Below are 23,298 nucleotides of genomic sequence, written 5' to 3' on the forward strand. Positions count from 1 at the left end.
TTAAACGCGGCTAGGCACCTGATCCCAATTCATTGGAAGAAACACACGATTCCCACACGTGCCGAGTGGATCGGAAAGGTTAGTGAGATCCGGGAGGCTGAGGACTGGGTGGCGACCAATAAAGGCCACAAAGACCGATTTCATGGCATCTGGGCGTCATGGGCTGAATACACCTCAGACCCTACTGCAGTGTCGTCTAGTTTGGACGTTGCACTATTGGAACTGGCAGACCCTACTCTTAGAGTACTTAGGCTAACAAAAACTCAACCCTGTAGGCAAGACCCTAAAACCTGACTTACTAGAGGAACATTGAATCCAGCTCCGAGGGGTCCGTTGCAGAGGCAGAGGAAGCTTACCACTATTTGCAGGTAACCTGATCCAACCCCTCTCCCCCTCCCATTTCCCCCCTTCCCTCTCCTATTCCCCCTTCCCCCCCTTACTGTATCCCTCCTCCCCTCTTTTCTCTTTTTTTTTTCTTTTTAATTTATTTCCCTTTTATTTTCGTGTTTCTACATTTATTACTGTTAATTTGTTATAATACTAGGGAAACTCACGCGAAATAGCTAACTATGGGACGTCCAGTATAGACACGAAATCCACTGAGGGAGACCTCTGGATTTCCAAGAGCCCGATAAATTCTGCATGAACAAACCACTGTTGCGTGGTCGTGGGGGCCTACATGGGAGCGGGAGGCGGATTGATGGAGGCCCCGAGCCCCCCCTTCCTGCCCAGGCTGTGGGCCACCGGGCTGTATACCCCGTGCACTCCAGGGGGCTCCCCAACTGGAATATACCCTCGCGAGCCCCTAGGCTGGTCCCTCACCATCTATATATTCCACGAACATATAGGGCCTACGGGGCCCCGGAGTACCCCCTTAGTGGGTCCCATAGAGTTATCCCTAGTATAGCACCTTTCATTAGGTAAATAGTAATGTATGTATCTGTTCAACCATATATTGCATATTGTTACTGATACGACCCTGCGTGGTCATTGTTTACATGACTTACACTGTTGGACATGCCATGCTATGTCTTGTTCTAAAAATAAAAAGTTATTATACAAAAAATACCACCAAAAGAAAGTTCTATTTGTGTGAAAAAAATGATATACATTTTGTTTAGGTACAGCATTGCATGACCGCGCAATTACCAGTTAAATTAGAGCAGTGCTGAATAGCAAAAAATGGCCTGGTCGTGAAGGGGGTAAAGTGGTTAACCACTTCCCGCCCGGCCCATAGCAGATGACGGCCGGACGGTGGTTCAGTTATTCTGACTGGGCGTCATATGACGTCCAGCAGGATAACATGCCGCCGTGCGCCCGCGGGGGTGCGCATCACGGCGAATGGTGGAGCGGTGTGGCAGTCTGACACACCGCTCCACCGATCTTGGTAAAGAGCCTCCGGCAGAGGCTCTTTACCACGTGATCAGACGTGTCCAATCACGGCTGATAACAATGTCAATAGGAAGAGCCGTTGATCGGCTTTTCCTCACTCCCGTCTGACAGACGCGAGTAGAGGAGAGCCGATCTGCGGCTCTCCTGGCAGGGGGGGTCTGCGCTGATTGTTTAACAATCAGCGCAGCCCCCCCTCAGATCACCACACTGGACCACCAGGGATCGCCACTAGGACCACCAGGGAAGGGGCAACATGTGGATTGCCAGGTATGTACCCCATTGCCATCCACATGTGCCCAGTGTGCCCAATCTGTGCCAATCAGTGCCCACAAATGGGCACTGATTGGCACCATTATGTTGCAGTGATGCCCAGCAATGCCACCCTTAGGGGCATCAGTGCAAACAATCAGTGTCATCAGTGCCACCCATCAGTGTCCATTGGTGCCACCTGTCAGTGCCCATCAGTGCCCACCTATCAGTGCCCATCCGTGCCCATCTGTGCCAACTATCAGTGCCACCCATAAGTTCCCATCAATGCCACCTACGAGTGCCCATCAATGCCACCTACGAGTGCCCATCAGTGCCACCTATGAGTGCCGATCGGTGCCACCTATGAGTTCCCATCAGTGCCGCATACCAGTGCCAGCTATCAGTGCCCATCAGTGCCGCCTATCAGTGCCCATCATCAGTGCCCGTCAGTGCCACCTCATCAGTGCCACCTCATTCGTGCCAATTCATCGGTGCCCATCAGTGCCGCCGTATCAGTACGCGTCAGTGCAGCCATATCAGTGCCCGTCATTGAAGAAGAAAACTTACTTATTTACAAAAATTTTTAACAGAAACAAAGAAAAACTTGTTTTTTTTCAAAATTTTCGGTCTTTTTTATTTGTTGCGCAAAAAATAAAAACCGCAGAGGTGATCAAATACCACCAAAAGAAAGCTCTATTTGTGGGAACAAAATGATAAAAAATTTGTTTGGGTACAGCGTGGTATGACCGCGCAATTGTCATTCAAAGTGTGACAGCGCTGAAAGCTGAAAATTGGCCTGGGCGGGAAGGTGTCTAAGTGCCTGGTATTGAAGTGGTTAAAATACTACATAGAATAAATAACACAGACTGATAAAAAATAGAAAATCAAACTACCAAAATGCAAATAATATACCACTTTCTATAGCATATTGACAAGGCCAACCTGTAATATTACACAGACATATGTATGAAAATAAATCAATAATGCAGCGTACGCGCTTATATAGTTACGCACTTGTCCCTATAACTATATACAGTATCAGCACATTCATTAGACTTGGGAAAACAATTCACTGTTTATTTTTGTCTCGTCTACCCCTATAGACCTTTCCTTTGTGTAATATAAATAGAGGACAAAAAAAGGGCCCCCAGAGATTAGTGCTATATGAGTTTCCATTTATCATTAAATGCTTTATTATTTACATGATAAAGTACATTCATGCATGTTGTTCCTGTCTTCACTCACTGATCTGACAAAGATGAAAATCCTCATTAAAGATATTGAAATATAACGCTATTGTGTAAAGTATACTTAAAGCAATATTTACTTATATGTCTACAATGTCACTGGGAAAACACTCTCAACCAAGGCCACTTCTGACTATTTATGTGCTGTGGGCTAGACACCCGCTGTGCCCCATCATGTCAGTAATAAAGAGAAATTGCTCATGTCATTTGCTCATGTAAAATTCCAGTACAATTCAAAGCAACCTTTTTCAACCATTTTAACACAGAGGAACCCTTGAAATAACATTTCTTCTTGGGGAACCCCTGCCAATAATTACTATATCTACAGCTCAGGGTACATTACTGTGATCATGGGAAGAATGCTCCTTACACTTGTGGTCATTGAGAACAATACCCCATTACAGGTAGCGAAAAAAGATCATTGGTGCCAGTGGTTACCTATATGAGTGGCAGAAATTGCTCATTGCTGAAGAACCCCCCCCCCAGGAAGAACCCTGAGAACCTCAGGTTTACATGGAACTCTAGTTAAGAGGGGATGCATTAAATGGCTAGTCCACCCAAAACATGAAATTTCAATTTTTGGTGGATGATGGAGCCAGTTTTTGTCTTCCGATTTACCAAAACCATGTAGTGCAAGGGCCTGCCTGATTGCATACAAATTGAAACTCTTATGCCCCATACAAACGATCGGACTTTCCGAAAACAAAACTGTGGATTTTTGTTCGAAGGTTGTTGGCTCCAACTTGTCTTGCATACACACGGTCACACAAATGTTGGCCAACAATTCCGAACGTAGTGAAGTCCAAGACGTACGTGATATTTCCATTATGAACGCTAGTTTTTCCAAGACCGAGTGCTTCCGGCTTGTACTTGATTCCGAGCATGCGTGGAAATTTTGTGCGGCGGACTTGTGTACAAACGATCGGAAAGTCCGACAACAAAAATTTGTTGGTGGAGAATTTAAGAACCTGCTAGCCAACATTTGTTGGCGGAAAGTCTGCCAACAAATGTTCGATGGAGCATACACACGGTCGGACTTTCCACCAGCAAGCTCACATCCAACATTTGTTGTCAGAAAATCCGATCGTGTGTACGGGGCATTAAGATTTGGTAAATCTGAAGACAAAAATCTGCAGAATATCTAATAGTTTGTATGGGGTCTTAGAGGAGAAGTATGGCCAAAGCTATTTTGGTCCTGCTTCTCCTGTGGGTCCAAGGAGTGCACTTAGGCAGGCCATACATGGGTCAAATTTAGAAAGAATTTTCTTTCGAAAATCTTATCTAAGAATTTTTGTTCGTATTTCACACCATTAGTGGGCTGCAGCAACAGTTTATTTTCGCGCGGCCATCGAATTTGAGTAATCGGACATGTTGGAAATTTTTCAAAAAACAAATGATTTTCTAATCAATGATGGGTGAGTCGTGCAAGAAATGTAATCGAAAAAGAAATGCGCATGTGCAAGAAAAGAAAATTCCCGGAAAGAAAAGAAGATTCCCAGCCATGAAAATTCTTTTCTGTAGCAATATGAGGTGAAATTGAAGGCTTGGTTGGCAGAATTTCAAAATCAATGGTGGCACCATCGGATCACAAAACGCACAAATTTTCTTTCAAAATTCCACCATGTATGGCCAGCCTTAGTTTTGCAATTCTGTGACTTATATTCAGCTGACAGCGGGCTAAAACTTGCTGTCAGCTGACATCACTCAGCCAATCCAGACTCTGGAGAGATCTTTTTGTCGAGATCTGCCGAGATGCCTGGAGTGGCAGCTGGCTAAGCCTCTCAGCGTGCCGCCTACCAACAAGTAGGCAGTGCAAGGGTCTGCTTGATTGGATACCAATTTTTTGGATAGATTGGGTAGGTCCTTATATTACATCGTTTTGGTAAATCTAAAGTTGATTCTATAAAGATTGTATGATCGTATTGTAATGTGCAGTATACAGTATATATTGGACAATTATATTTAGGTATCCTTGACTTCTTTCAGTCTCGCATAAAACATCTTTCTATAGTGTGTTTGCATAAAATTGTATTTTAATTATTACCCATACAATTGTCTACTAGTACCACTCAGAATAACTCATTTAAAATCGGTAATAAACCCAAAACCAAACATGTAATATATTGCAGCTTGCCAATCCTTAGATGTGGTGGCTGCATTCGTTTTCTTTTTTGGACTTTTCCCTCTGTTTTCACCTGGTGAGCTGGGCAGTAACACACCTCATATATTAGAGTGCCCCCAGTCTGGATGAAGGAGCACAGGGCTACAGAAGACAGCAGCATTGTCAGTCTGGTGGAGGAGAGTAAATACAGAGAAACTGTTTCTTTCCTTCTGGGATAAAGGTTTTACCTAAAATAAAAAGATGATCATTGTAAGCACCCCTGTCAGTGGTAAATGGTTTGTCTCACATCTATAACTGTTACGTTTGCAGGACAGCTTGCTCTGTTGAAATACAATAGACTTACTGGCCAGACAACCAGGTGAAAATAAAGGAAAGAAAGCCTAAAAAAGGAAAACTGATGTAGCTATCACATCTAAGAACTGGTAAGCTGCATTATAATATTTGGATCCTTTACCCACAGCTCCCAAGTCAGACGCCTCCGGTAGCTACCGGTGGGACTTTGGCATGGGGCATCCTGCATCTCTGAGTATGGATCCATTAGTCTGATTCCCACATTTCAATCTATCTGATACATTTCCATGTTCATTATTATGTTATATCTTTTAACCATTTTACTTTATAGACTATGTCTATGCATCAACCCCTAAAAAGTGAGACTGAACTCACGAAACGCGTTGGGTCACCATAGATGCTATGACACACTTACCATGGACTATTTGATTACTGTATGTAACCATGTAATGGACCTGTATATTTGGGCCAACTGTTCGGCATTATGACACCTTTTTCCAGTATTATTGCTGGGATATACTCGATAAACCTGTACTATGTTTTTATTACTGGTTGTGTGGCGCTTCATCTAAAGTCCCAATGGGCAAAACTCTGCATTTGTATGTGCAATGGGGATGGAGGCGCCTCACAGGGTACTACCAACCATTTATTTTTTGTGTGTTTTTATAGTTCATTGAAAACTACAAGCTGTCAGCCACAAAGGATGTTGGTACTTGTAGTCTTTTCATTCACAAACCTCTGTAAATGAATGACATGGTTGTATGGCCAGAGCTCCGAACAGCCGTGCTCTTTTTGAATTGTGAGGGAGAAGATCCCCGGGAGGGCAGCATGGGAAGAACTACAGGAGTCGGAACATGTTACGTGTTCCCAAAGATGAACCTATTCTTTAAGCCTTCTAAAAAAAAAAAAAAAAGGAGGGAATTTCATTTTTTTTTACATAGATTTATAGATTTTTTCTAGAAAAAATTTTTTTTTTAAAGCGCCCCTGTCCCTGCGAGCTTGCGCAGCAAAGAAAACGCATACAGAAGTCGCGCCCGCATATGTAAATGGTGTTCAAATCACACATGTGAGGTATTGCCGCGATCGTCAGAGCGAGAGCAATAATTCTCGTACTAAACCTCCCCCTGTAACTCTAACCTGGTAACCGTAAAACATTTTTAAAGCGTCGCCTATGGAGATTTTTAGGTACCATAATTTGTCGCCATTCCACAAGTGCGTGCAATTATAAAGCGTGACATGTTTGGTATCTATTTACTCGGTGTAACATCATTTTTCACATTATCCCAAAAAATTGGGCTAACTTTACTGTTTCGTTTTTAAAAAAATTCATGAATGTGTCTTTTTCCCAAAAAGTTAAGTTTAAAACACCGCTGCACAAATACTGTGTGACATAAAATATTGCAACAATCGCCATTTTATTCTCTGCTAAAAAATATATATATAATGTTTGGGGGTTCTACGTAATTTTCTAGGAAAAAATACGGATTTTAACTTGTAAACACCAGATGTCAGAAATAGGCTTAGTCATGAAAGGGTTACTTGTATCCACTATGAATGGCATTGGGAAGGAAAGCTAATAGGCATTCCAGAACCTGACACCTTCAAAACTGTTGCATAAGTGACAATCCTCTGCTACATCACGTTACTGAATTAGGGAAGCAGAGCTTTATGGTTCAGACTCGACATGCTTTGTGGCCACACACAGTCACTGTAAATCAAATCAATGAGTACGTACATGATAATTATAAAACACCTGGAAAAGTAAATGTAATTTCTTACAGTGCATTGTAGCCTTTTAAAAACTTAGATGTTTGCCATGTGGCCATTTTACTTAGATGTAGTGCTTGGTGCAGTGAATTTTTAATTGAAAAAAGATCATAGCATGTTCACTGACAGTTGTAATGTATTTGAATCTGTCATTGTAAAAGGTTTTTATGACTGATGTGACAGTAAAATATCGATAATAATATGAACATGATATAATTACCATTCCAAGCCACAGATGTAATGAATGATAAGTGTATTCAAAAATCTTCATGGTAATGCAAATGAACTTATATTTCTAAACAACACATAACAATGTCAAGACAATGCAATTGAGCATAATTAAATTGCAACATGTATAGTGTATAAATAACTTCATTACAAGCCTACAGTGCCTTGAAAAAGTATTCATACCCTTTGAAATTTTCTACATTTTGTCATATTACAACCAAAAACGTAAATGTATTTTATTGGGATTTTATGTGATAGACCAACACAAAGTGGCACATAATTGTGAATTGGAAGGAAAATGATAAATGGTTTTCTCATTTTTTTACAAATAAATATGTGAAAAGTGTGGCATGTATTTGTATTCAGCCCCTCTGAGTCAATACTTTGTAGAACCACCTTTCCCTACAATTACAGCTGCAAGTCTTTTTGGGGATGTCTCTACCAGTTTTGCACATCTAGAGAGTGACATTTTTGCCCATTCTTCTTTGCAAAACAGCTCAAGCTCTGTCAGACTGGATGGAGAGTGTTTGTGAACAGCAATTTTCAAGTCTTGCCACAGATTCTCAATTGGATTTAGGTCTGGACTTTGACTGGGCCATTCTAACACATGAATATGCTTTAATCTAAACCATTCAATCGTAGCCCTGGCTGTATGTTTAGGGTCATTGTCCTGCTGGAAGGTGAACCTCCGCCCCAGTCTCAAGTCTTTTTCAGACTCTAACAGGTTTTCTTCAAAGCTTGCCCTGTATTTGGCTCCATCCATCTTCCCATCAACTCTGACCAGCTTCCCTGTCCCTGCCGAAGAAAAGCATCCCCACAACATGATGCTGCCACCACCATGTTCCATGGTGGGGTTGGTGAGTTCAGGGTGATGTGCAGTGTTAGTTTTTCACCAAACACAGCGTTTTGCTTCTAGGCCAAAATGTTCAATTTTGGTCTCATCTGACCAGAGCACCTTCTTCCACATGTTTACTGTGTCCTCCACACGGCTTCTTGTAAACTGCAAATGGGACTTCTTATGGCTTTCTTTCAACAATGGCTTTCTTCTTTCCACTCTTCCATAAAGGGCAGATTTGTAGAGTGCATGAATAATAGTTGTCCTGAGGACAGATTCTCCCACCTGAGCTGTGGATCTCTGTAGCTCCTCCAGAGTTACCATGGGCCTCTTGGCTGCTTCTCTGATTAATGCTTTCCTTGCCCGGCTGTCAGTTTAGGTGGACGGCCATGTCTTGGGAGGTTTGTGCCGTATTCTTTCCATTTTCGGATGATGCATTGAACAGTGCCCCGTGAGATGTTTAAAGCTTTAGATATTTTTTTTATAACCTAACCCTGCATTAAACTTCTCCACAACTTTATGCCTGACCTGGTTTTCCAAACCAACAGCTGTATTTATACTGAGATTAAATTACACAAAGGTGGACTGTATTTACTATTTAAAATACTTCTGAAGGCAATTGGTTCCACTAGATTTTAGTTAGGGGTATCAGAGTGAAGGGGGCTGAATACAAATGGACGCCACACCTTTTAGATATTTATTTTTTTTAAAATTGAAAACCATTTATCATTTTCTTTCCATTTCACAATTATGTGCCACTTTGTGTTGGTCTATCACAAAAAAATCCCAATAAAATTAATTTATGTATTTGGTAACATGACAAAATGTGGAAAATGTCAATGGGGTATGAATACTTTTTCAAGACATTGTATATAGTTCTTCATTAAACTATTTAATGTTTCGTTCAGCCATAGATTCTTTGACAGTAACATAAAGCTGATTGTCCCCCTTGTGTGATAACAGAAAACATTAAGGACAGTTCTGGAATTATGGAAGACCTAGGGTATGCTTGGTTACCTTGAAGAAAGAAAGACTTTTAAGTGAAAGGTGGACATGGCTACAGTATGCTGAGCTATGGGTTTGGCTTAAAGAGGCATGGTTAAAGTGGAACTAAATCAACATCATGGTGGGTGGGTTTTTGCCATTAACTACAAGTATGCACAGCATACAGTATTTGCATATTATGGCAAAGTGCTTCACTGAGAGCAATTTTCCTTGTCAACCCATTGCTGTCACTGACATATTCACTCAGGTATTCTGGTCTTTGACTAATTTGAATCGCCTTCCCCGCAGTAGAGGCCCATCCATAAGGGGGGCAGGGGCACTGCCCCCCTTAATCCATGCGTCCGGCCCCTAATCAACATGCAGGGTGCCAGACGCATGGATTCCAATGGGGATTTTTTTTAGAAGCATGTGATTAGAGCCAGAGATTCTGATTGACTTAAAAAAAGGGTGGGCTAGGGGCGCAGAGCACTGCATCCTGAGCCCACCCAGTTGTGTGACAATAGCGAATTAATATTCGCTTATGTCTTCCGGATTCTCCTCCCGGCCAATCAGGAAGCGTGTCCTGAGACCTGGTTGGCCGAGAAAAGAAGCGATTGTAATGGCTGCCGAAGAGGAGGAGGAGAAGACGCAGGAGAAGCTGCCGTGATGCCGAGGAGAAGGCAAGGGCAGGGCTGGTGGGCTGACGATCGAGCGACAGGGGAGGTGTGTTCAACCGTGGGTGTGGGGTGGCTTGCGGTTTTGTCTCCCCCCCCAAAAAATGGAGCACCAGCTGCCACTGCTTCCCGGGTTAACATAACTTGCAGACATGTACACAGGAGTTAATGCATCCCGACACCCAAGGCATGCTGAGACTGTACACCGTGCTGCACTTGCATAGCTCACTGTATCTTGCTTGAAATCCACAAAATCCAAACTTAGCAGTGGACCCTATTGAAGTCTATGGGGTGAATCTTGATACTAAATCCTCGCTATTTTCTAGGGCTAAAAAGCAAGCTATTGTCATTGGTAAGAGGAGCTAGGCACTGCCACAAATCAAAAAAATCCCCAAAACATCATATATTTTCTGAAAGCAGACACTCTAGAGACACTCTAGAGAATAAAATAGTGTTCCAATTTTTAGATCCAATTTTTAATGTCACGCTATATTTGTGCAGCTGTTTATAAAACACAAAATTTCAGTTTCAAATACACTAAAATTAATTTTAGGCCACATAAATGGGATATATTACCCAATTATTACTAAAATTTAAAAGATGAGGTTGTGTCGAGTAGAAAGATACCTATCATGTCAAGCCTCAAAATTGTATGTGCCCATGAAAAGGTGACTACATATGTCAGTGGCAGGAAAAGGGTTAATGTACCCTTGAGGGCAATAAAGGAAAAACACCAATCCTAAATTACATGCTTGGGACATGGCTTTAAACTGAATGTGATGTTATGGAACAGTACAATTGTCATGGACAGCTTTAGCGGCACCTCATTCTGGCGTCCATATTTTAAATGTGTAATAGATTTTTTAACTTTTACATTAACCCCCTTCCCGACCAGCCGCCACAGTTATACTGCGGCAGGTTGGCACTGCTGCGTGAGCCGTCATACCTGTATGTCGGCTCTTTAAGACGCTGTAGCAGGCACGCGCGTGCACCCACAGCATGTCCCTGGAGCTGATACGTGTGCCTGGTGGGCGTGATGACCGCTGGGCACCCACGATCGCTTGTGACAGAGCGAGAACCGGGATCTGTGTGTGTAAACACACAAATCCCGGTTCTGTCAGGGGAGAAGAGACAGATCGTGTGTTCCTACCTAGTAGAAACAATGATCTCTCTCTTCCTCTAGTCAGCCACATTCCCCCCACAGTTAGAACATCTAGGGAACACATTTAACCCCTTGATCGCCCCCTAGTGGTAACTCCTTCCCTGCCAGTGATATTTATATATTAATCAGTGGCTATTTATAGCACTGATCGCTGTATGAATGTCAATGGTCCCAAAAAAGTGTCAAAAGTGTCCGATTTGTCCGCCGCAATGTCTAGTTAAAAAAAAAAATAATAATAAAAATGTCATTTTGTAGACGCTTAACTTCTGCGCAAACCAATCAATATAGGCTTATTGCGATTTTTTTTTACCAAAAATATGTAGAAGAATACATATCGACCTAAACTGATGAAGAAATTTGTTTTTACATTTTTTTGAGGATATTTATTATCGCAAAATGTACAAAATATTGTGTTTTTTTCAAAATTGTCGCTCTTTTTTTGTTTATAGCGCAAAAAAGAAAACCCGCAGAGGTGATCAAATACCACCAAAAGAAAGCTCTATTTGTGGGGAAAAAAGGCCATACATTTTGTTTGGGTACAACGTTGCATGACCGCGCAATTGTCAGTTAAAGCGAATCAGTGCCGTATCGCGAAAAATGGCCTGGTCAGGAAGGGGGCAAATCCTTCCAGGACTGAAGTGGTTAAGCTTGGCTTAGTTACAACAGTAGCATGTGAATTAAAAAAAAAAGGATTTTTAAGTCGTTTTGGCAGCAACAACAAAAAAAAAATTCTCTAGTGTTAAAACAGTAGTAAACCGCAGCTGCTTAAAAAAAAAACGACACCTGTAAAGCAATTGCATATTGTGCTAGTATGCATCGCATACTAGCACATTATGAAATACTTACCTTGGAACAAAGCCTTCCAGCGAGGCGCTGTCATAGCTGAGAGGGCTGTTATCTTTCCCTTGGTCTTTTTTTCGGGTTCGGGCACTTCGGCTATGTGATTGGCTGGAGCCGCAATGACGTCACTCGGTTCCGGCAGACATTCATTTTACCTACATGTAAGCCTTGTTATATTAACACAAGATCACTGTGTTGTCCCCTGTCAGAACGGCCATCTGCCTTGTTTACATAGGCAGATTGACGCTCTGCCTCTCTGGGGAGCCCGTCAGCGGGTCTACCGAACCCGCTGATGGGCTCCCTCTCTGGCCAATCAGCGTGTGCGCACTGCCGTCTACTGCACGAAATGACGTACAGGTACATTGTTTCGTGCAACAGAGCCACCCTGCTGCAGTATATCTGTGGTGGGCGGTCATACATACATTGTTTTTTTAAGGACAAGCAAGGCTTTCTTTTTGTAAATATTGTCCTGCAACAATATTTTTTTTTTGCAATCCTTAGACAATTAAACGTAACAAAACTAAACAAAAAGGCATTTTTTCTTTTTTTGAGCAGTGTTAGTTTAAACATAAATAGTGTTACTGCACATAAAAAAAGCATTTTGTGCTTTTTATTCTGTAATTTGTCCTGTTTAAACCTAAACTAAAATTATGATTTTGGTACAAAGCATTGCAAAGTTATTTACAAATGAAGTAAAGTGGGTTTTTTCAATGTTGCTCTTTTTTCAGTGTGATACATGTAAATATATGGAAAAGGTGTAAAAATATTAATGAACAAAGCAAACAAAAACAGATTTTTTTAACTATTAGTTAATAAAATAGAAAAAGAAATCCCCAGGAAAATTACAATTGAACGGAGAAGGAGAATACGGAGTTAATTAATGATGATTAGAGTAAACTTAGGGGTTAATAAGAGGGGTTCAACAGAGGAACATTTAATTAGAAAAAAAATATATTTTTTTTTTACTTTGTCAAGGTTGTATTAACCACTTAAGGACTGCCCCACATACATTTACTGTGGCAGGGCGAGCCTTTAAGCACAAAATCACATACCTGTACGTGATTCCTGTTTTTGGCTCTGGGGCGCACGCGTTGCCGGAGCTACACTCCCGTTTTGATTGGACACAGTAGGAGCCGATCATTCTCGGTCTGCCCATGTAAACAAGGCAGACCGCTGTTCTGTCACAGAGGAAAAGAGAGATCTTGTGTTCCTGCTAATCAGGAACACAGATATCTCTCTTCCTCCAGTCAGTCCATCCCCCACACAGTTAAGCCTCGTACACACAATCAGATTTTCCTACGCGAATGGTGTGATGTCAGGCTGTTGGCGGAAAATTCGACCTTGTGTATGCTCCATCAGACAATTGTTGTCGGATTTTCCGCAGACAAATGTTGGATGGCAGACTTTAAAATTTTCCGCGGACAATGGTCTGTTGTCGGATTTTCCAAGCGTGTATACACAAGTGTGTCGGACAAAAGTCCAAAGTACAATACGCATGCTCGGAAGCAAGGATGAGCCGGAAGCGGTCGGTCTTGTAAACTAGCGTTCGTAATGGAGAATTAACATTCGTGACGTGGCAAATTATGAAATCTCAAAATGCAGCGCACAATTCTCTTCTTCTTTAATGGGATAATAATGAAACTGCTTTGCTGGTGATACTGATGGAGTTATTGCAAACAAATTTTAAAAGGCTTTTATTTTCTAGTGATATCAAGAATAATATTATTATGCTTTTTTTTTTTTTTTGAGCAAGTTACCATAACACCATTATTCCGTAGTTTTTAAGATCAAAGATACAACTATGTTGGTGTCCCTTGTCAATTTTACATTGTATTTTTTTAAATGTAACTGCCTACTCCCAAACTGCCATTTGAAGATTTGAAGTAAAACACATAGCCAAGTATTATTCTCCCCATGTTTGTTATTGTGCATTAAAAAAAAGAAAACAAATAAAATTGTCTGCCAATAGAACTTAACCAAAAAGTGCATTCTATGCATCCGAAAATATAGAAAATATAACAAATCAAATCATTATTATTCAACCAAAAAATAAAATAAAAGCCTCATGCATGTGTCCTGCTTCTTAATATAGGGGATCAACAATGCCAAGAGTTGGTGAAAGCAGGGGTCCGTCATCCGGAGATAATTCCAAAAATCATCTGGATTATTCTCCTGGAGCTCCCGCAGCAAAGACATATGACATAATTGGTCATGATTAATAAAGCAACCAATTTTTGGTCCAAGAAATCCTCCTCCTCCTGTTCCTGGACTGGACTTGGGTCAAAGCAATAACTCCAAGGCCAATAATAAATAACACGTTATCTCCTCCGATTCCGCAACATGTCTGGTTGACGAATGGCCGTTCAGAAACCAACTGAAAAGCACAAAATGAAAAACGCGAACTGAAAAGCGCTAAATGAAAAGCGCAAAATGAAAAGCGCAAATCAACACTCACCAGACTTCTACTAAAACGAAATTAGCAGAAGGAGCCCAAAGGGTGGCGCTAAAGAGCTGAAAAACCACGTCACTACATTCGTGTTCGTGTTTGTTGGCCGACAATTCCTTGCCATTGGTATGCAAGACAAAATCCAGGCACACGCCTTTAGACAAAAGTCAGAGGTTTTGTCTGCGGAAAATCCGATCGTGTGTACGAGGCTTTAGAGAGCATTTTCTAGGAGCACACTTAACCCTTTGATCGCCCCTAAAGTTAACCCTTTGCCTGGCCAGTGTCATTTATGTAGTGTGAGTGCATTTTTTTTAGCACTAATTACTGTATTGTTGTCCCTGGTCCCTAAAAAGTGTCACTTAGTGTCAGATTTGTCCACTGCAATGTTGCAGTCCCGCTAAAAATCGCTGATCACAGACATTACTAGTAAAAACATAAAAAAAAAAAAAAAAAAGTCCATAAATCTATCCCATAGTTTGTAGATGTTATAACTTTTGCACAAACCAATCAATAAACGCTTTTTGGGATTTTTTTTTTTACCAAAAATATGTAGCAGAATATAAATTGGTCTAAATTGATGAAGAAATTTGATTTTTTAAATTTTTTTATTAGATGTGTTTTATAGCAGAAAGTAAAAAATATTGTTTTTTTTTCAAAATTGTCGTTTTTTTTTTTGGTTATAGCGCCAAAAATAAAAACCACAGAGGTGATCAAATACCACCAAAAGAAAGCTCTCTTTGTGGGAAAAAACGGACATCAATTTTATTTGTGTACAGTGTCGCACGATCGCGCAATTGTCAGTTAAAGCAACGCAGTGCCGTATAGCAAAAAATGGTCTGGTCAGGAAGGGGGTAAAACCTTCTGGAGATGAAGTGGTTAAAGTGGATGTAAACCCAATTCATGAAATTTGTAATTGGCAGATATATCTGTAGTGTTTTCTTATCTCTCTCCAAAGCCCTGAGTCCTGTGTCTTTCTGCTGTTTCATTGTTATCAGCATAACTTATCATATAACTTCTGACAAATTCTCCGAGATGGGAGATAAAACTATCTAGAAATTTGTGTCCGGGAGGGTGCTATAAATATATCAGCAGAGAGCTTGTCTTGTCACAGCACAGCTCTGAAAGTACCTTCTTTCCTCTGCCTTTGTGGAGGGGGGGGGGGGGGGGGGCGTGCCTTTCCTCCAATCAGCTGTCACAAGCCAAGAATTCACTACTACTGCTGAATGAGGAAGTAGAAATTCTAAGTATTTTTTTTCTTCCAGTAAATACCTTATACAGGCTACTTCCCATTTCGTGTCTGGTAAAAAGCCTAGGATTATGACATCATGCACAACTCTCTCTCTCACTCTCATAAGAGTTTGCCAGGAAGGGAGGGGGGATGAGTCAAAAGAAGGCCAATGAGAGCCGCAGGGCTGCAGAGCTGGAGGTGTGCCTCTGTGTGTCCATGTAAATCCAGGAACTGAACAGGCAACAGCTTCAGCTGCCCACAGTTAAAATGGATGAAGCTAGACTTAGTGGAGGGAGAATTCTGCAGCATATTTGGCAAGTACAGAATCACCGTATATATAGAATAATATCCAAAGTGGTTGGAGAGAAGCTTCAGAATGGCAAAGATGTTTTTATTACAAATTATGTGAGCAGATTGCAGTTCCTCTTTAACTCTCTGCATTTGCACATCGAAGTTCTTTTCTTTAATCTGTAAATTAATACACAGAAAGTTACAATGTTTTAACTTTCTGTATTCCTGCCTGTGCAATGTTGTTGATAAACATTGCCAGACTGCTTTTTTTTTTTTTACAGCTCCTGCTGCCGACCTTTTCTGTCTACTCTGCAATGCAGCAGTGATTAATCACAGCTTAAAGCGGGGTTCCACCTATCTATCGTTTTTTTTTTTTTGGAGTTCATTCACAAACTTTTCTTCTCATGATTATCTACTCACATGTTCTGTGTAATAAGTCCGCCTGTGTCCGATTTCGTTGTAAAGAATAACTTATAAAATTCACTGAAGGCAGTTTCCATCTTCATTGTGGGCATTTGAAGCCCACAAGCATGTATTTCCTGGATGCTGTGAATGCTGTGCTCCCAGCATTCACCGAGATGTTGTGATGACGCTGTTGCACAATGCATGCTGGGAAGCCGGAGACTAGCTCCCAGGGGACTGTGGGAGGTCTGGGAGAGGCTAGAAACACGCCTACTCCCATGGGAGGAAAACCAGGAAGTGCTAAGAAGATTAGAAAAAAAAAAAGGTAATTACGGCAATTTAAATTTTTTTACACAGCATGTCAGCATCTAGACAAGTAAAAGAATGCATAGAGATAATGTTCAAAATTTGGGTGGAACCCCGCTTTAATTGCATTGTACTGGGACAGGGGAAATCCCGGCCGCAGAGCAGAAGGACTGGACGTACTAGACATGCCCTGTGTACAATAATGACATGTTTTTGGGCATGTTTAGCATGCCCAGAGTCTGCAACTGGTTAATAGTATCATTTGTGAGCTTCTGTTTTTCAACACCACAATGCATTGTCTTAAAAGATTAGTAAAATGTCAAAACGTAGAGCACAAAAACACCTCAAAACCACAACCTCACATTCCCCAACAGCAAATGTTCCCCCTGTGTCCATCCAGAGTGGAGGCACTCTATTACAGGAGGTATGTTACTGGACAGACCACCAAGTAAAAACAGAGGGGAAAAAAGCTGAAAAAAGAAAACGAAAGCAGCCACCACATCTAATGATTGGTAAGCTGCAATATATTACATTTTTGGTTTGGGTTTAATATTGCTTTAAGGATTGATAAACTGCAATATATTACATTTTTGTTTTGGGGTCTAGCTACATTTTAAGGAACATAGGAGATAGGGGTCAGTGCTCTATTTAAAAAATCAAAAGGGTACATCTGCTATATGTTATGATACATTTCCATAAATGATTAATAAGGATTTTGTATCACTGTACAGTTGCAAGGATCTAAGACTGGCTATGGCTTGAAAAATTGTGAATACTCCATCACTTACTGAAACAGGGTTTATTTTTTATTAGCTTATTTTATTTGTATATACTGTATTTACTTTTTTTCTGGAGTGTACCTTTAAGAATTCTCCTTCCTACTCTATTATCCGCACAGTGATTTTGGGAGAAGCTGCTTGGTAGTCATGCCTGTATGATATTTTTACAGAAAATCAACAATAATTTATTTTATTTTGCAGTTTGTCTGTAATTTGGAACTTTTCTAGGTAATGGATTCAAGATTTTAAATTTTGTTGTATATGAAATAGTTTGTTTACTTTGGTTGGATTACTTTGCTACTGGAATTCAATTTGTCTGAAGCAACACCATCATACAGTATAAATATTCAATACAAATATCTAACTTTACATTTACCATCAATACATTTCATTTCCCGCTTAGCAGTCCCAAACTGTAATTTGCTCAGGTCTAGATGAAACTAATTTAACAGAATAGTTAATCGGCTGAATGATCAGACAGAGGATAAGGTCCAGTTTACTCTTGTGGTTGGCAATGCAGGTGGTTGCAGTGCACTGGTGTGGGTTTTTAACAGTTAAAAGAGGCAGTGGTTAGGCAACATAACACGTCCTCACTGCCTGTCAAAATCTCTCTCAAGAACGATCTACCACAGATTATTCTTTAGAAGTCTAACGCTAGTATACACTAGCCCTGACTGTAACTTAACAGGTTACTAAACTTTAGAGGCAATTGTGCAAAATTGGTTAAAGATGACACAATACAGGCATGCATTTAGATTAATGAAAGCTGCACAAGCATATGAAAGCTGCACAAACATATGAAAGCTGCACAAACATGGACTCTTCACACCAATGGCTCTGTGTCTCCTTTAGGGTAACATGTGGCTGAATAGCATAGTCTTTATAATACTCTGTAACAACAGAGAGTTTAGCTGAGAATCATGTCTTCAGTAAAACAGTGCAGAACGCAAATAGATACTTGTGATTGTCATATACAGCATCCCTCTCAGTGCAGTCCAAGGTAGCTCTGGCAACACAGAAAAACAGCTGGAGGGATCCCGTGCCCAATGACAAAGGGCCACCCAACTGAAACTGGAGTACTTTGATAGCACTTATGCTGGCCATAGATGGAGCGATTTTCTTTTGCAAATCGCTTGATTCCGCCATTAACATAGTCAGTGTTGATAGGGGAATCCCTCCCGCGGAGCCACTGTGTTCTTCCTGCAAGGGGGGGCAGGGTGCTGTCCCCACGGGGAGAACACAGTGATTACTGTTAGCAGCTATAATAGCCGTTAGCAATAATTGCATGTAAAACCCAGCAGACTGGTTGTACCCAAGTTAATTGATCGATCAACTTGGGTACATTCACCCTGCCCATACATGGTTTGAATTTTGGACGCTCCCTGCTGAACCGGTAAAGATTTGAACCGTCTATGGTTGGCTTAAGGAAGGGACTCTCTGCAGCTGGATCTTTTGGAGAAGCTGCATGCTGAAATAGGGAAGCAGTAAGAATCATCTTCCCTGGGCATGTCCAGGAAACCAGTAAGTTGTGGGAAATGGACCAAAAGGAGATAGAAGCCAACTCAGCCTCTCAAAACACGGATTTTGTAGGCACAGCATGAGGCGATAAGTATAAAGTAATACAAATTTTATTGGATATACATTAAAATACAAACAATCATAAAAAAATATTAAAAAGGCACCCTCCGTCTACAAAGAGTCAACAGATACCCAATCTTATAGTATGGAGGCAAGAAAGTCACAGTGTATTGCAAGGTACATTTGAGTCCATCAATAGGGTCTGAATTTAACGAAATTCACGAATAAGCTGCTCCATACTCAAATGTCAATGTGTAATCTGAATCTGCTTACACCCATTCCTAAATTCCATTTCATAAAATCAGATGTACCATATTGAGAAATGCTTCATCAGAAAATGAAAACGTGGGGGGATCTGCAGCACTGGCAGAAGACTTCTTTTACCAAATTCTTTTGCAGCTCAATCATGTGACCTATGAGAGCCACAGAGAAGATTTCCTTTGAGTGCTTACCCTGTATCTTGCTTCCAATATATATCTGCAATGATTGCAGGTGAACGGGAAGTTGTTTAGAGAATAAGCACTGTCACCAACCTATACTGAGAGAGGTCCACAGGGGGGAGAATGTACCCACCCTGGGCTACATTTGGTCGGCCCAGTATTTCAAAAAGATGCAGTGCTTCATGAGGGGGTGGGGGGTGGGGGGGGGTGGTTCTTCAAGGTGGCTGGGAGAGGTTTTGTTGGTGCTTTAGTTAAAATAGGTATGGTTTACGAGGTTACAAGGATATGGGAATCTGGTTAGTAGGTGAGAAAATGTAGATATGGAAAGTGGTTTCCCCTAAACTGACTCTACTCTGCATATGTTTATGAAGGTGGTAAGGTCATTCCATTGTACACTCCTGTGGCACAGGATCTATAGAATAGTTATTCTCAACCAGGGTTTACATAGTACATAGTAGGTGAGATTGAAAGACACAAGTCCATCAAGTCCAACCTATGTGTGTGATTATATGTGTCAGTATTACATTGTATATCCCTGTATGTTGTGGTCGTTCAGGTGCTTATCTAACAGTTTTTTGAAACTATCAATGCTCCCCGCTGAGACCACTGCCTGTGGAAGGGAATTCCACATCCTTGCCGCTCTTACAGTAAAGAACCTTCTACGTAGGTTAAGGTTAAACCTATTTTCTTCTAATTTTAATGAGTGGCCACGTATCTTGTTAAACTCCATTCCGCAAAAAAGTTTTATCCCTATTGTGGGGTCACCAGTACGGTATTTATAAATTGCAATCATATCCCCTCTCACGCGTCTCTTCTCCAGGGAGAATCATTTCAGTGCTCGCAAACTTTCCTCATAACTAATATCCTCCAGACCAGTGGTGGCTGGTGAAGTTTTAGGATCCCCAGACCCCGCCCTTTCTTTTTGACCACTCCGACTTCCCATAAGCCCCACCCCTTATAGAATCCACCCACTCTGTCCCTTGTATTCCACTTGCTTCCACCCATAGTGTCAGGAGTATACAGCTCAGCATCACAGAACAGAGTATACAGCTCAGTATCACAGATATGGTATATAGCTCAGCATTACAGATACGGTATACAGATCTGCACCACAGATACGGTATACAGATAAGCACCACAGATACGGTATACAGATCAGCACCACAGATACGGTATACAGATCAGCTGATTGCAAGCTGGGAAGCTTCCCATAGACCGCCGTGTGTCCGCTGTTACACAGCGTGGCCACATACAGAAGTGCAACATGCAGGGAGCACCGTCAGGCATTCCTGGAGCATAAATTACACATATAATTTCTTGACTACCTCTAATGCCGCGTACACACGAGCGGACTTCTCGTCGGACTGAACTTCGAAGGACTTTGACGGAGTTCCGACGAAACGGACTTGCCTACACACGATCCCACCAAAGTCTGATCATTTCGAACGTGATAATGTACGACCGGACTAGAAAAGGAAGTTCAATAGCCAGTAGCCAATAGCTGCCCTTGCGTCATTTTCGGTCCGTCGGACTAGCATACAGACGAACGTTTTTTTCTATAGGAATCGAGTCCGTCGGAAAGATTTGAAACATGTTCTATTTCTAAGGGCCGTCAGATTTTTTGACAGAAAAGCCCACACACGATCGGAATGTCCGACGGATTAGTTCCGTCTGACCTTTTCTCCCGGAAAGTCCGGTCGTGTGTACACAGCATTACACTTTTGAAGGCCCTGGAGCACCAGGACAATGGAAACGCCCCAAAAATTACCCCATTTTGGAAAGAAAACAACCCAACGTATAATCTAAGAGGCATATCGAGTCTTTTGAACATGTCATTTTTTTTGGACAAGTTTCTGGAAAATGTGTAAAGAAAATGAAAACACTTTTTTTTATACAAAGTTGTCCATTTATACAATATTTCTAACACATAGCATGTACATACCAAAAATGACACCCCCAAATAGATTCTCCTACTCCTCCCGAGTACGGCGAAAGTACATTGTGAAGACTTTTACACAGCCTGGCCACATAGAGAGGCCATTAGGCGTTTTAGGGGCATAAATGTCAAATCTAATTTGACTACCTATTACACCTTTGTTAGGCACTCTAGTGGCATGGATGTGGCATGGATGAGCATGAATGAGGATGGATGAGCCATGGATGGGGATGGATGAGCCGCGGATGGGGATGGCTGAGTATGGATGGGATGACTAAGCATGAATGAGTATGGCTGAGTACGGCCGGGTATGGCTGGGTGCGGCTGGGTATGGCTGAGTACGGCCAGGTACGGCTGGGTACGGATGGGATGGCTGGGTACGGCTGAGTACAGATGGGATGGCTGGGTACGGCTGGGTATGGATGGGATGGCTGGGTACGGCTGGGTATGGATGGGATGGCTGGGTACAGCTGGGTATGGATGGGATGGCTGGGTACGGCTGAGTACGGCTGGGTATGGATGGGATGGCTGGGCATTGCTGGGTATGGCTGAGTATGGATGGGGGTGGATGGGATGGCTGAGCATGGATTGATGGATGAGTATGGATGGATGGATGAGCATGGATGAGTATTGCTGATTAGGGATGGATGGCTGAGCATGGATGAGTTATGCTGAGTATGGATGGATGGATGAGTATTGCTGAGTATGGATCGCTGGCTGAGTATGGATGGATGGATGAGTATCGCTGAGTATGGATGGCCGGCTGAGTATTGCTGAGTATGGATGGGTGGCTGAGGATGGATGGATGGATGAGTATTGCTGAGTAATGATGACTGGCTGAGCATTTATGGATGGATGGCTGATCATGGATGGATGGATGGCTGGCTGAGCATGGATGGATGGATGGCTGGCCAGGCTGAGTATGGATGGCTGGATGGCTGGCTGGCTGGCTGAGTATGGATGGATGGATGGCTGGCTCAACAAGATTAAACCTGCTCTAATGATACCTGCAGGATTACCCAAACCAAACCTCCAGCTAACCAGACAAGCAGAGAGTACTGTTCAGCCCTAGCACATTAGCTGCTGCTGTTCAGTAACCACGTGACATACAGAGACTCTCTAGAGAAGCATGCAGGCAGGGTGCAAAACTTTCTCACATCTTCTCACATCTGATCTAGCCTGCCACCATGGAAATATGATTATTACATATCCCCCTTTCAGTCAGTGCAGGTATGCTGCCTGTGTGAAGTGCTTTCTGTGTGACTCAGCTCTGTCATTACTTACATTACTTACCCTTCCAGCTCCGCTCGGCCATGCAAAGAACGGAGCTGCCGACGTCACTTCCGGTTTCCACCCTCGTCCACGAAACCCAGAAGAAACCTCGTCTACACTAGTACACTTAAACAACAAAGCTCCCGCCCGCAGTATACTACGGGTGGAAGGCAAAAGCTGCTCAGCGCTTTGGTTTGCAACGCAAAGCAGCTAAAAATACTGCCAATGAAGCACCACGTCTGCAGTCTTGTGATTGCATTGACGTGATGCTTCCTATAGTACACTGTGTCCCGAACACAGTGCACTTAGTTAAAGGAAATTTAAAAAAAAAATTTTTTCTTAAAGGGACCTTTTAAAAAAAATAAAAAATGTTTTATTTATTTTTAGTTTTTTTGTGACTACAGGAGGGGGGGGGTGGCGCCCAGGCGCCCCCTATGGACAGGCTGCCACTGCTCCAGACCCTTTATTAGCTTTGTTGCCCTTCTTTGTACTCGCTCCATTTCCAGTATATCCTTCCTGAGGACTGGTGCCCAGAACTGGACAGCATACTCTACGTGTGGCCGGACCAGAGTCTTGTAGAGCGGGAGAATTATTATTATTTTATCTCTGGAGTTGATCCCCTTTTTAATGCATGCCAATATTCTGTTTGCTTTGTTAGCAGCAGCTTGGCATTGCATGCCATTGCTGAGCCTATCATCTACTAGGACCCCCAGGTCTTTTTCCATCCTAGATTCCCCCAGAGGTCCCCCCCCCCCCAGTGTATAGATTGCATTCATATTTTTGCCATCCAAAAGCATTATTTTACATTTTTCTACATTGAACCTCATTT

At 42.0% G+C, this 23,298-nt stretch overlaps 1 protein-coding gene across 1 annotated transcript in view; it reads right to left on the reverse strand.

Moving 5' to 3' along the window:
- CSPG4 (chondroitin sulfate proteoglycan 4) overlaps positions 1-22,628 on the reverse strand; it is a 183,569-nt gene extending 160,941 nt beyond the window's left edge. The window contains exon 1 of the mRNA XM_073619044.1: positions 22,491-22,628. Coding sequence (XP_073475145.1) covers positions 22,491-22,512 — 22 coding nt within the window. The 5' untranslated portion in view covers positions 22,513-22,628. The remainder of the gene's footprint in view (positions 1-22,490) is intronic.
- Positions 22,629-23,298: the final 670 nt, after the last annotated feature.

Source organism: Aquarana catesbeiana, linkage group LG03 (genome assembly GCF_042186555.1).
Source record: "Aquarana catesbeiana isolate 2022-GZ linkage group LG03, ASM4218655v1, whole genome shotgun sequence".
Classification (NCBI taxonomy): Eukaryota; Metazoa; Chordata; class Amphibia; order Anura; family Ranidae; genus Aquarana; species Aquarana catesbeiana.